Here is a 15567-nt window from a genome sequence, read left to right as displayed (position 1 = left end):
TGGAGATTGTGAGGTATAAATGGAAAGATTATTGTGAGCATTTTTAATGTACAGTAAGTGGATGAGGTAACAGCATTTACTTTATGTTCAAAGGATAAAGCTGTATCAAAGACTACTCCCAAGTTCTTTGCGTTTGTTACAGGAGTGGGGAGCGAGCTGAGTTCCTGAGGCCACTATACAGGTGACCAAAAGAGGTTAGATCCAAAAAGCAATACCTTAGTTTTGCCGGAGTTTAATTTGAGGCAATTTGCCACCATCCGCGTACTAACCTGTTGTATACAGTTTTAAAATCTGGCCAAAATGTTGGGCCAAAGTTAAGTCTGGGCCTACCTTCACATAACAAAGAAGAGAGCGCAAATGTGTCTGTCATTCACATTCTCCCACCACCTTGCAGGCAACTGCTCTATTTCTGCTTTTCCTACCCACTGCACACTTTGGCATCCATTTTTTCCAGGGGTAACCTAACAGCCCTGGTAGCTCTAGCTGATAATGCGCCTACGGGCTGGAATCCTGCTTCACATCGGTGCCATCATCTTGACTGTCAAAAGCATCACAACACCGGGTTGTAACGAGTCTCAACACCCTCAGGAGCCTGGTGAATTGCTCAGTATCCTGCCCCCAGCTGCAAAAACCCTTCTTAGCTCCTATTAGAGCCCATCCCCTACTTCGAGAGGAGTCTCACAGCCTCAGAGTTAGGGCTGCAGCAGAGTTCCAACAAATGCAAATACCTTGTGGCCCGCCAGGCTCAACCCCAGTCATTTTTATATTCTGACAAAGGAGAAAATTAAAATTATACATGACTCTAGAATGTATTGAAAGCAAAAGAACTATGTTTAACACACATCTTTACAGTTTTTATCTAGAACTGCCATTTTTAATGCAACAATAGGGTAAGCAGAACATTCCCTAGACAACATGATCACAAGGATCTGTCGCGAAAACTCTGGATGAGGCTCTTTATACCAACACAGGCAATTAAAGAAGAATGTCACCAGAGCTTCTCCAATCGGAGATTATGATCACTTCATGGCAGGGGCACATTTGTACATATAATCATAGCTATTTAAATCCTGGTCATCTGACCTAGGAAACCTTTAAACCCTTAACGGCTGCCAGAGAAAGGGGGCTGCTTGTACTCATTGGCCCTACTTCCTTCTTTTTTGGTAGTGTTTCTGACAGTATGTGAGCATGGGCTGTTTTGTTCTGCTTAGAGCACGAAGAGTGCAGCAGCTTAGAGTGACAGGCAGAATTCTGCAGTGGAGGAGGTTGTAATTGCTTAACCTCAGCAATGGAGCCACAGATGTGTTTCTCAATTTCTATGGTAAAGAAAAAAGGAATATGTGTATCTGAAGTTGAAACTCATAGTGAGAAGGTATCAAAAATCGAACTCATCTCAAACATGATTGACTGCCCTGTACAAAAAAATACTGCTAAAACCCCTCATAACTGTATTTTGTAAGGGTATGCTTACTGAAATTCCCTATGCTTATGCGGAGTATGCATTATAATGAAAATAAAATCTCTCAAAAGTACAAACAAAAAACACTAAAACAAATGAGTGTAACTTAAAACATCTCAGTGTACAAGCAAATAAAGAGATGATGAAATACCATGCTTTTCTGTGATCGAAGGGGAGTACTCACAAAATGTGGTTTTCTACTGAAGATTAGAAGATAAGAACCTGCGTCTCAGCAATGAATTTGTTAAATATTTGTCAACTCTTCAGTTTTGAGGTGGTTGGGAGCCAGGAAGAGGGTACTCTAGGGCTTAATTTGTAAAATAATAAGTGCCGGTGCTCTGACCAGGAGGCTACTGCAGCTTGCACCACCCATCGCCCCGGTCATCGCTGCCAAACAACTACTAACCATCTCTATCGCATGTAAATGCAACAGTTCAGATTATTCCAGGGCTCCAAAGCTAAAGGAATGGCTGGGGAGGCAGGTATTAGTATTTCTTTAATGTATATTGTTTTCCTAAACAAGTGTTATACTGCTCATCTCTAAATTACATGAGCAGCGCCACCTTGTGGCAGACTGTTCACAATTAGGTGCCGGTGCTGAGCACCGGAAACCAATTAAGTGCCGGTACTCAGCACCGAAAGCTCTGGCTCAAATTAAGCACTGGGGTACTCTGACTTAATGTATAGACTCTTGAAGGGGCGAAGTGAATAAATCTGTTCACTTTTCACCGAATGAGATTCTGGCAACATTATCTATTAAAATCATGAATCCATGATGCTGTATGCATGGATAAAAAGCCTGACCATACAAGGTCCGTTAAAGCCGTGACTATATGAAGAGGATGTATATGTGAACTATGAAATGTATGCTAATACTACTGTAAGCGCTGTGCCGTGGAAACAATACTCCTCAGGGAACTCAAGTTCTTCTGGGTTATTTTTATGAAGAAAAGTCAATAAAAATAGTTGAAAAAAATCTTCGGTTATGGATTTGCTTTTAAACTAGACCAGTGTCCCTTGCACTCAGACCAGGGATAGCTAACGTAACCCTATGAGATCCAGATCCAAGCCACGTTTTTAGGATAACCATCAAAGATGATATTGATTCAAACGTAGATTTGTCTAGCTTATACAGATATCCTAAAAATCAGTCATGGTTCCACCCTCAAGCATACAAAATGACTCCTCTAACACCGAAACACAGAAAAAAGCAAAACGGAGGAGTTCCACTGATATTTCAGAATATTAGCTTTGTGCCTAGACACTTCGGTGTGCATTGCACTTCTGCTGGGCTTAGCTGTATTTAAATGTACTATGCCATTTCTCTCCAATACATTATTATGGGTAGAATGGTTTCCAGAAGATACCAATTTTTGGAATCTAATCAAGTGGCAAAAACATGTCTTTTGTTCTTCTTACAGATTACAGCAACTTTATAACGGCTACAAAAAAAGATGGCCATACTATCAAATTCTACACGGTTCTTCACGAACATTGCAGTGCCTTTTCAAGAAAAATATTACATTATGACAGTGAGGACTCTTTCCTTGTTAGCAAAAAGCCTCCTCCTTGTCACTACTCCAGCAAACACTTGTGTACAGTCAAGCTGCTAGAAGACCATCTACATACTGAATGACTTGAAATTGAGGGGTGTATCAGAGCTTACCTTCTCTCTTCCAGCGATGTCGACGGATTGAAGCTGTAGTAATGGCAGAACGAGAGATCCTTTGAACTGTTGGTGTAACCTCCACTTTCAGCACCTTTTGCCCCTGTTGAGAAGTATCTGGGGCATCAAATGGTAATGAATTTTTCATAGCATTTGCCACCTAATAAGACAAATAAAAGGAAAGTAAAATTGTTGATTGCTTAATTACTCATTCCACAAGAACAGTGTGGCTAGCATAAGGTTGGTCTGGGAAGGATGCAAGTCAATTGGTTATAGGCCATGACAAACTTAACAATGTTGCAAATGGAGGTAGTAGGGTCACAACACTGTCTAACATCAGCTTCTCCAGAAAAACAGTTCAATGAAAAGTATGAAAACATGATAGATAGACCGATCTAGCACAGTGGTGCTTGCTACTGTGTATGATAGTTAGGACCTAGTTACCATAGGAAGAGAGTTTTTTGGTTTGCTGGTAACTTTGGTGCCTTTTGATGAATCTTCACAAAACGTCTCTAAAAAAAGGTTCATCTACCTCAGCTCCTTCCTGAAAGGTTTTCAGGTGATGTGTCAAGTAGGTGCTGACAAAAAGGAGAAGTTCCAAAATGTAATTCCCCATGCCATTTTCCATAGGAAAATTAAACAGCGATACCGCAAAAATGGCAGAACAGAATTACACCAAATTTGTGATTTTTGTGATATGGTGTGAATCTGTACAGTAGTTACAGAGAAATCAAGGTTAAAAAATGTTGCATATGGTGGGCTGTATTATGCAATATGGTGCATTTTCTTTGTTAGCGCCGGGCGCACCTTATGAAACCCGCCTTCAACCCAGTGGGAGAGCAATGTGCTACATTTCATTGCTGAAGACGAAACAAGAGGCACTGCACTGCTTGAGGGCCTTATATTAGATGCTGAGATGAAGTATTGTGCCAAGCGAGATCAAGAGGTGCTTCGGGACTTCGAGCAAAATAAATTATTACTAAAACAGCAAATCGTGGACAAGGCTACAGTGGTCTAAATGGTGTTTTACAGTCAAATTTATGGATGCGATTACAAGTCCGGAAAATTATTTCTTTCTCTCAGTGAGTAGGGATGACAGCATTCAACATGCTGAGGGGGATTAGGGAGGATGTGGGTCAACTGACGAAAGACGGGCTGTTTTTGCAAATTACTGTTCTAACATGTAGAGCTAAAGTTCATCAATGACCATTAACACAATGGAAACATTTTTCGCTGTCATAACTGTGCATGTAGCCACCTGCGCTCAAAAATAATGCTCTGGATTGACCAATCACTGAAGATGAAATGAAGCAGTACATCAGTTTCAATCTAGTAATACACCTGGTACAATTACTATACCACAGAATTCCTTTAGTGATTTGTAAAATGTCTCACCTTACACATCATGGCTATCTTTCAGTGTTTCAAAATTCTTCTCAGGGTCTGGTCACAAGCAAACCCTAAATTAAGCTAAGCTCAGCTCTCGGGTAGCATGGCACAGAGCAGTCAGGCTTACCTCAGAGGCAATGTGTTAACAAGACCAAAACGACACAAATCCAATTAGTAGAATCAGAGATATGCAATTTTAAAGATTTCAGGGAAAATAGTGCCAAGAATCCCAAAGCGCCACTCGCTATCTGGTCATGCGAGACCGGGAGAAAGTCAAGTTCAGGCTGACCGCGATGAGGCATGGGTGTGATACAGGGAACAGATCAGTCCCGCTGGAAAGTTGCCATCTCAGTGCAGCACAAAGAGTCCCGTACGTGGTGTAGGGGGCAGCATGGAACAGAGAAGTGTCGTGGATGGTCGCCGATGTAGCGAGAATAGCAGGCCAGGCATCGTGGATGGGTACTACTGTAGCGTCAAGATTCTGTTGTCGTCGCAAGTGGATGGGCCGGTGTTTCGTGATGGTGCTTTCGCCGAGCGGCCAATGCTGTATCGCAAAGGGTTGGGCAGACGGAACTCTGTATTGGTGGGTTGTGCATTTCACAAGGTTTTGCCCCAACAGCCCAGTTTGCGGTCATGACACCAGAGGTCCAGGACCAGAGGAGCACCACTTGGGGGTCAGGGGCTTACTCTAGTTGGATCTGGGTACTGGTTCAGGTGGTTGGGAGACTGTTAAGTACCTAAACAGTAGGCCAGCGGACTAGCTCTTGGAATCACTCTGGGAGTCACTGGGAGTCATGGGTTCAGGTGCAGGTCCATTCCCTCTGACTCAGGCAGGAGGGCAGCAATCCAGTAAGGTAGTCCAGCAGATTGGCAGGCCTTACAGCAGCACAGCAGTCGTTGTTCCTGGCAGAGTAGCCACATGTCCAGACGAATTAGAAGAGTTGGTGTCTGAGGTCAAGTATTTTTGTCCAGTTGAGTCTTTGAAGTGGGGAAGAAGCTTCTAGAGGTTTCCCTTTGAAGTCCCCAGGCATCTTGCCTTTCCTGTCCTGGCTCCAGACTAACTACAGGGGGTAAGCAGCCGTTTGTGTGGAGGCAAGACACAGACAACTGTGCCCAATTCCTCCCTCCCATCCTGCCAGTGGTGGCTCATCCAAGCACACCTTATGCTCCTTAATGTGTGTGGCTGTCTAGGAGGAATACACAATTCCCAACTGTCAGCTGCACCCAGTCATATGACCGAGAGACAAGTTAAAGGAACTAAAAGACTAAGGCAGGAAAATGGTTTCTAAAAGTACAATTTTCTAATTTTAACTTAAAACCCGACTTCACCATAAGTTAGTATTTTTCATTGCAATTCCAAAGACACCCAACATGACCTAGTTACTTGCTACTATTTGGAAATTACAGGTTATGAAATGCAATACGGTAACTTCAATGTTATCCTATGGGAGAGATAGGCCTTGGAGTAGTGAAAAACTAATTTAAGAGATTTTCATTAGAAGGACAAATAAATCTTTAAAGTAAATGTCCTACGTTTTAAATACACAGCACCCTGCCCTGTGGGCTGTTTAGGGCCTACCCTACGGGTGATTTTAATGTATTAAAAAGGAAGGTATGGGCCTGGAAAAAGGTTTATTTTGCCTGGTTGAAATGGCAGTTTAAAACTGCACACCCAGGCTAAAATGTCACACCCAAGACATGTTTAAAGGGCTAATTAAGTGGGTGGCACGATCAGTGCCTCAGGCCCGCTAGCAGCATGTAATTTACAGGCACTGGGCACATTTAGTACAATATGCCAATTGGGTGTAAGCCAATTCCACCATGTTTTAAGAGAGCACAAGCACTTTAGCACTGATTAGCAGTGGTAAAGTGTACAGAAACCCAAGACCAGCAAAAACGAATTGAACAAAAAGTGGTGGGCAAAGGAATAAAGTTAGGGGATGACCCTGCAGAGAAGGCCAGGTCCAACACTAAGGTTTTCGGAAACTGGCTGCTTAAGGTCCTACAGTCCCCACAAAACAATGGTTTCATGACGGGGCGTCCATCTTGCATAACATTTGACACCTTCATGATGCACTGGCATCATCAAACATTAGCAGGCAGCTGGAAATTTTATTGGGCGATATTAAAAATATTTTGGACTGAGGTGGATGAGGTTATCTATGGGTGGATCCTGTCTTGGAGGGTACTTCGTCCTGAGGTATGCACTCATTACACATAATCCAGGTAAAGAGTCAGAGTTGATCAAGTTCTCTCAGGATCATTCTCCATCGAGGGGAATGGATTATTATTATTTGTGATTATTATTTGCATTAGCCATAAAAGTGCTCAAGGCTTTACACATACCCCTTAGTTTGAGGTTTGGACTAGGTCCCAAAGTCGAAGATCTTATCTTGCTGTAAGCAGATGATTTGCTTACTGATTTATGGCACCGTGAATTCTCAGGCACACATGTAAGGGAATACCTGGATTTCTTTGGGAAATATTTAGTGCTTTGCATAACCAGGTCCAGATCCATTTTGTTCCCAGGTAGAGGTGGGTGCATGATGCAGACTGTTTGAAATATTTAGACAAAGAAGACTCACACATGATTGTTTTTACTGTAAAACGATTTACTCTTTCCAGAAGTATATTACGATCTTAGGTGGTTTGTTGTAAATAATATAAAATGTTAATGGCCTTGGGAATGAAATCATTTCTTTCTGATTTGAACTTTTCAGTAGATCTGTCATATCATGCTTTATAGAAATGGGTACTTTTTATAAATTAATATAGGAATCTGTATATCCAAAAACTTAGTTACTTTGGTCCCCTGGCCCTGAACTAATGCTCATAATCTCAAAAACAAGTAACCGATTCTGGCTTACACTTTATACTACAATATTTGGGAGAGAAAAGTTCCCTGACAATAATTACTACATACTATCAGACTACGGAATAAGGAATAAGGAAAATCAAAAATGAATGTCCAGTCTTGCAGATAATGCTTAGAACTCAATCCAAAGTGATCTAGAAAAAAAAGCTGAAAATGATGTTGCAGACAAAAAAGAACAATCATTGACATAGCCAATAGGTCTCGCCTTTGTGACCTTGTAAGTGTTTAGCCATGCAACAGTTGCATAACTAAATACTTATAATGTCCCAAAAGCGAGACCTATTGGCTATGCCAAGCAGCCGCGAAAGTAATCGCGATTGCGATCAAACATCAAAGCGGCCGTGAAAGTGAAAGTAATCGCGGTCAAGCGCGGCACGCGCGTCGACGTGCATGCACTGTAGCTCTAGGCTGGCCTGGTAGCACTTTTTGGAGCCCTCTCAAAAAGTCTCGCCAGACCAGCGCATGCGCTGGGTCAGGCGAGACCTAAAAATGGACCTGGAGCTGATGGCACCAAATGTTTGTCCAATCTTACAGTTAATGCTTATAACCCAATGCAAAGTGAGCTAGAAAAAAGATTAAATATATTGCAGACAAACAAAACAAAATGGAGCAGATGGAGCCAAATAGTCAACACGTGTTTAGCAGCATTTTTTCCCTATTGACCAAAGACACTGTTACTTGAACTGAATACAAATGAATTAAAATTAATGGTGATCAGAAGAGACCAACTTGTGAATGCATAGTGTGATACTGATTATTAATTTAATTGGTACAAATGGAAATGTTTTGTATGCATGATGTTTTTAATAGGTTGTTATAATATATATCTGTGCAAGTTATAGTCGGATAGCAGGTAGTACTTGTTGACCGCGAACTTTGCTCCCCCTAAATAGTGTATCATATATGAACCTTGTTTTACTCTCAACGAACAGTATAAACTCAAATAACATATCTGAGTGGCCACCTATTACTCAATATTTTAGAATATGTTATGATTTTGCTTGTTACTCTTATTTTATTTCGTATACTCTTCACTCCTGTTACATTTTCCGTTCAAAATATATGGATAATATTTTTATTGTATAACATTTAATTTCAATGTATTGTCATTTACTGTATGTCATATATAGTATAAACACTAATAAAACTGATATTCATGTACCTTGTTTCGGTTACTAGTATCTCACTACTCATGACAGTTTAATGTTTAATGACCCCGACCACTTCAATCAATTCAACATAGGCAATTTGATTACTCCTACAACTGTGATTGCAAAAGAAGCAACCACTAGCATGAGGCTGGGTAGTCGGAATTTTTAGGTTCACACATACTTTTCTCAATGCACTTGGAGTAAGCCTCCTTCTACTAAACCTGGTTACGATGACTTCTCTACCATCCTACACCTAGCAATCAAAATGAACCTAATAATTAATATTAAGAATCAACTCTTGTAGTATAATATTAATACAGCTAAATTGGAACGTTTGTTACCTTCACATTCAATACTAACGTTACAATAGTGATATAGAAACTGTTACTAGGAATAACTCAAAACTGCATAATGGCCAAAGAATGCCTACCCTTGGAGGACATTCATGACCTACTACAAGACTATTGCTCACCTAAACCTTTCTCGGATACTAATACCTCATACTGGGATACAACTCACCCATTCCTCTTGTCTAGGGGCAAAGGCCAGGTCATAGCTGTCTTAGCATCCTACAGGCATCATAATGAGCAATTGAGGACACTGAACACTTAATGGACATATATCACAGGCCATGGAGTTGTCAGGCATCAGCACTGCGGTGCCTTTCCTCAGCTTGTGAGGAGTTCGAGGAAGAAAAGAGATGAACATTTAGCAGTGTAGACGAAAATGTGGTTTTCTTTAATTTTGGTAAGTTTCTGATTTGTGAAACTGGTTCATAAAATAGGTAATGGGGAAATATTTCTGCACCCTCTTTTCTGAGTCAATTACTATTAACAATAAACATTTCCCGAGGTGTCACATGATATTTCTGATTTAATAAACTGTTATAGGATGAGGTTTTAGCTTGGCTCTTACCAGAAGTGGCTGAGAGTACAATTCAAGCTGAGATCTGTAAATAATGTCATCGAGCACCTCCTGGCCAAGCTCCCACTCTCCATTATATCTAAAGGAGAAAACAGTTATTACAAGCATCCTACAGTGCTCAAATAATAGATGTAGAAACAGAACATGTTCAATACTAACTCCATCTCAACTACCTCTCATTCCACCTTGGAAACACTTTTTGGCCACATTCCTACTTTATCTGACAATTCTGATGATTGTCCAACAGTTTTACCATTCGTATTTCTTGCTGTTACTGTTAAATGTTTGTATCATAATTGTGCTTTGCAAAGGGTGTGACTTTTTCTGGGTTGACTATGTAAATCTCATAATAAACATATGTATATTTATATTTAATATTATCAGGCTCTAGATAATTTATCGGATTATATGGTAGGAACATTCACAATATACTATAATTGATTTTGAGGCCAGACTTAGTACACCTGATTTTCATATTTGTATTTTAAATTGATGCTTATAGGCGTCCCTTCTGTATTTTGCTTTCTGTAAAGGATGCCTGACGAACAAGTTACTTACCTTCAGTAACCAATATTCTGAGGCATATGCTATCCAACTGCAGATTCCTTACATTCTAAAAAATTCCCCAGGTGTTAGACTGGATCTGGAAACTGTTCAGTAGTATTCTTGTGTGCTGATAGGTTGAGTCGAGTGGCTCTGCCTCAATGCCGTTCCACTTTGCAAGTGCCGAACGGAGGTGCATATAAGAGCAACTCATGCATGCTGAAGTCAGATGATTTCCTAGGCTGCTGTCTGTGCCCTCAGACACAGAGTCTAATGGCAGATTGGCATGGCACGTTTTTAGGTGGAAAAGGGCCCAGTTCACAGAACAGGGAGGCTCAAGGGTTGGTGAGAAATCTGCGGTTAGATAGATTAGATAGAGTATCCACCAGAAAAGGATTGTAACTGAAGGTAAGTAAATTATTTGTCTGATGGATACTTCTATTCACCGATTCCTCACTATGTGAATAGATATCATAGCAGTACCTCCCCAGGTGGTGGGTCTGTGAACTGGCATAGAGCAAAAAGTCCTGCAGGACCGAGCGGACAAAATGCCCCTCTCGAAGGACCAGACTGCTGAGGCAGAAGAGCTTTGTTAACGTATGTATCGCGCCCACTTAGCTGAGCCACAAATGTCAAGGATTGGTGCTTCGCATGCTAGCACAGTGGTAGAAGCATTAGATCTGGTAGAATGAGTTCATAAGCTTTCTGGAAATTGCTTCTTTGCCAGTGTATAGTAGATCTAGAGAACAATTCGTCAGGAGATGGTCCGATTTTGCACAGCCTTGCACTTCTACACTCTGGAAAACCCAACAGCTGATGTTCTTCGTTGAGAGCTATATAAAAGCTTTGTGCCCATTTAGGGACCAATCGGTTGACCTCTCTTACTCCTTAAACTAGATGAGAATGAGCAAACAATGTCGGAAAGGTAATAGCCTGCCCGAAATGGAGTGGCCACTTTCGGTCGAAAGGAAGCCCCGGTCCCTCACAACACCTTATCTGGGAAGAATGTTTTATAAGCAAGACTGAAACAAAGAGCCAGTAGCTATCTCACATTCGTAGGAAATGTTATGGTGATAAGAAAGACATTCTTCAATGTCAGAAGTCTTATTGGGCAACCATACACCAGCGCGAAAGGGGTGCACATCCAAAAATACGTGAACCAAGTTCAAGTCCCACTGTGACATCACAAAGAGTTTTGGTGGAAATAAATGCAAGAAATCTTTCAAAAATCTCATTATAAGAGGGGATATAAATAAAGTGGGCTGATCAAGCAATCATAAAAAAGCAGAAAGGGCACACAAATAGCCTTAAACAGCGTACAAAGCAAGTCCTTGCCAGGCCCAGGACAAAACAACAAAATGCCAGACAGCTTGGGTTGGAGTGGGTCAATCTGTCCGGTGCCACTCATAGCCACAAATGTGTCCCAATAGCTGGTGTACACCGATTCTGTGAATTATGAGTTGCCTTTTTGCTGCTGGATATCTGCAAGTCACAAGAATACATACTCTTCTCTCCTTCAAGCTCAGTCGAGTCAGAGTTGAGTATGGCCTGTAGAGGTCACTTTAATATAATAGGATGTAAAGGATTGCAACAGAGAAGATTTCCTTCACATTGAACTTTGAGATCTACATGCAAGCACAGCATTATAATTTATAAATAATCTCCACGATTTTTAGGCACAACTGCATGAGGCATATAACGACTGCACCAGAGTAGGTGATGACTGAGCCCCTATCATGCAGTACCTTAGTAATTGTCATTACTGTATTATTTTGATTGCATTATTGTTGTTTAAATTATTTCTATTATAGTTAAAACAATTACGAAAACATGGATTTATACAACCTCCCGAGGCGCATATCTAGACCACAAACCTTCAATGATATGTGCATCTGTATTAATCATGCACTTACTACGGAGTTCTTAACATCAATGATGTAAATTTGTGCGATGGCAAGAGGTTAAAGGTCACATGATGTCACTTCCTGTGATGTCACTTCCGCTACCAAGCATTTTAGTGAATTGAAGTCCATGGTGCCACCCTTGGCTTAACGAGTGCACCGGGCACTTTTTCTCAGTAGCATGACTGAGGGCACGTGGAGGCTGGCTTGAAGGCCTGTATCTGGAGACCACTGGCATCTTACAGTTTTTAATACCAGTTTTCCTCATCATATTGTGGGATACAATAGGCCCCTTTATCGTAATTGTCATTGTCCGAGCCACTGTCGAAAAGACTGTGCAAAGTTTGAATGGGAAGGACACAGTGTTACAAACAGAAGTATTGACTGTTGACTGTGTGCCTGTAGTAGCTATGCGCGGTCTCGGTGGAGTCATGGAGGATTCTGCTTGGAGTCAGATAGAGTGATGGGCTGCAAATCCTCTGACGTCCATGAAAGAGAAACGGCGCAGAGGGTAGCACTGTTTGAAGTCGGAACCAATGTCACATAACGCGCAGGAGTATTGCTGTAAGGTTTTCAGACCCTTGCTGTCACCTGGGAGAATAGTCACAAGGTGAGCGATCTGAGGTCAGAAGTATCTATCAGAAAATATTGGCTTACTTTCACTACTGTTGCTATTCAGGCATTATTTACTTTCATTTCACTCTCCCAAGGCTGTGCTGAAATTAAAGGAAGCTCTCCTCTCTAAAAAAAAGTTTGGTTGAATTTAAAATGCAAAGACCATAGTTTAGTAATGGCTGGAACGATCTTTGTGAGGCTGTCAACCTTCCTGCAGCTCTTAAGGAAGAAAGAAGTGTCTCTATCCTTTTGATTTACAATAAATTATTGTCTACAAGTTTCCTAACAGATCAGAGATATTAAAATGATTAACTATAATTTTAGATTGAATTCTCAATCAAGGCATTCACAAACCCTTACAGGATTTTCTGTAAGAAACATAAAAAAACTAATGTTCACTAGACCACTGCTTGTAATGCTAATGATGGGACAATTGAATGTACCTTCCAGTGGTGTTCCATAATAAATTGAGGTGGTCTACATGGTAAAATGTACTCACCTGTAACCATCATTTTTGCAGCACCTAGATTTGCGTTCTCTATTTCAACATACAGTGCAGAGTTCTGAAATCTACAAACGGTTACCAAACTTTAGTTTGAGTGTTAGCCACCTCCATGTCTCCTATGACTCCTTAACACATCATCCATAAACGCACAAGACAGCCCAACCTCCACCTTCCATGTATGAAAACATCATGCTCAATGACAAGAGAATGGGACTCTATTTATAATTCTTCAATTTGGTAGGGAAGCCAAACCAATGTGATAGGTCTACTGTTTGCTCGATCTGGTGTCAGCTATTATGAAACAAATACCCTCTTCTCCGGCAAATGTCCAGATATCAATATACTTCAATGGATTACCTGTGCAGGCACTATGGATGCTTAAAAGTAATACAGAGGACTGATATAATTTTCCATCTTTCAAGTATCCCTGTGCTATCACAGCAGCAGCATCCCTGCCTCGCAACCCTGAGCTTTCTTAAAATAAGAAGCCTGTAGCTTGGGAAAAGCCATGGAAGCTCAAAACTTACAGCTGTAATCTTTGAGCAGACCAAGGTTGCAGATCAAATCAATCATGTGAAGGGACCCACATAGGGGTTGCAAACTGTTTGCTCAAAGATCACAACAGAAAGTCTGGGCATGCATTGCTTTTGCCAGTAAGAACCCTATTGTTTTCAGAAAGCTGGACCAATCACACATTTTCAAGAGTGTTACTTTTTTCTGAAGTTGGATATAGCGAAGTCTTTTTTTAAATATTTGAACAGGCCTACGTCATTGATTAGTCTGATATCGAAGGAAGTAGTTGCCCTAATTTTGATCCATAAGCAAAGATGTCTATTTGCAAAGTCGCTGAAATTAGAAACTACAACAGGAGGTTAGATAAAGTGCAGCTGAAAACAGAGGTTTATTAGGGGGTGTAAAAGCATAAAGATTTTCACCAGAGAGTGGACCAATTCCATGATGGAAAATGGGGTGAAATTCAATTCTTGAATAGCTGTAACACATACTGTTCTAATGACAAACGTTTAAGAATTCCACTGTTCTATTCATTTTCCTTTCACACCAAAATTTAGTGCTCTGCCATAATCAATTCAAGAACCAATACATGTTTTTGCAACGCCTGCCACAGCCTTCTCAACCAAGAAGAGACTCATGTTATTTAGGATGAGAATATATATACAGCTGTTAGTGATAGCATCAACTTACTCTTTTAGAGAGAGTGGGGAACCAAAAGTGAAATCAAGCATTTTTGTCTTTTTCAACATCAGAATCTTTGCTCCTTGAATATTGAAAGAATGATAAAATGCATCAATCCAAATTGAAAATGGAAATTTTGTTGGAAGGGGTCAAAATGAAAGTGTTGATGGAATTATTTGTTGATGGCATCATCTAGCTCTGAAGCCTGTCAGCCATAGGTCTGTTGTTCCATTGGTACCTCATTCTGTGTCTTTTATGCGTCATGATTTCCCCAGAAAATGCATCCTTGCTCAATTCTATATCCAGGGAAACACCTTGCTTCCATACCCAAAGACGGGGGAAAACAAAATTGAAGGTGAAATCTCAGTGCGGTTTTCTTTGGATTTCTGGGCAATGTTTTGGAGTGTGACTTCAGACATGCGTGACACAAAAAAAGTTTGAAAAAATATAAACTTTATACATACTGAAAATTATTATGTTGGTAATGTTAACAGCTGGCCTGGGTAGGCAAATGAGTGGTGGGCCAGGGCATAGAGGTAGCGGGTGGGGGGAGGGAGTAATTTTTATTCTAGGACAGACTTGGCCACCTGAGGGCTATTGTGATGAGGCTTTGGGTTTTGCTTGTGCACCATATTGTATACAGGGGAGTCGGGGGAGGGGGGGCAGGGAGAGGTTGTAGGGGGTAATATGTAATTTTTGAAGGCAATCTGCACGAAAAGTGTTGATGTATGGATAGGTAGCCTTCCTATGAACAGGTGATGGTTGGGATGGAAAAGTCACTCACACAGAGGTGTACCCCTGTCCTGAGTGGCCCAGCTGCAAAGATATCTGGATCCCTAGTGTTGATTTTTGTTGTCATAGGCAAATGCAGATCAGTGTGTACACCATGACCTAGGCCTGTCTTACTGATTGATTGTGGTATTTTTGGACAGGGAGGGGCGCTCAGACCGCTGCCCTCATGATGGTGAAAGACTACTGCTTTTACCACAAATTTAGTAGCAGATGAATGGTGGTGGTAGCATAGCGAGAAGTGATCAGTAGGAGTGAACATGTCTTTTTACCTGTGTCACTGGAGTGAGGCCTACAGACCCACTCATATAAAGTTCGGCTGCTGTGCGCTGAACTCACCCTTGGCCTACATCAAAAGTTAGTATGTAGCACTGCGGTGGCCCATATGAGCGGTTGCATGAATGTGCTGTGTGTATGCGTACCTGTGAGTGGTAAAATAAATGGAAGACTCTTGGTTCCCTTTTGTGAGACCCAGAGCTAACTGGAGGAGCATGAGGAGGTAGAGGATTCCCCCCCAGAGAGATTTGTGGATTGCTGCATTCCTGAGAGCTGGATG

The 15567-nt window shown here is 41.2% G+C and overlaps 1 protein-coding gene across 3 annotated transcripts in view; it reads right to left on the bottom strand.

Moving 5' to 3' along the window:
• The window catches only part of HYCC2 (hyccin PI4KA lipid kinase complex subunit 2), a 566375-nt gene that overhangs the window by 58904 nt on the left and 491904 nt on the right, over positions 1–15567 (bottom strand). For all 3 annotated transcript variants that reach the window (XM_085649028.1, XM_085649026.1, XM_085649027.1), the window contains 2 exons: positions 9456–9543; positions 3126–3285 (listed from right to left, as the gene is read on the bottom strand). In XM_085649028.1, coding sequence (XP_085505154.1) covers positions 3126–3285; positions 9456–9543 — 248 coding nt within the window. The remainder of the gene's footprint in view (positions 1–3125; positions 3286–9455; positions 9544–15567) is intronic.

This window comes from Triturus cristatus, chromosome 3_2, assembly GCF_964204655.1.
Source record: "Triturus cristatus chromosome 3_2, aTriCri1.1, whole genome shotgun sequence".
Lineage (NCBI taxonomy): Eukaryota > Metazoa > Chordata > Amphibia > Caudata > Salamandridae > Triturus > Triturus cristatus.
This window is presented reverse-complemented; position numbering and strand designations above follow the sequence as displayed.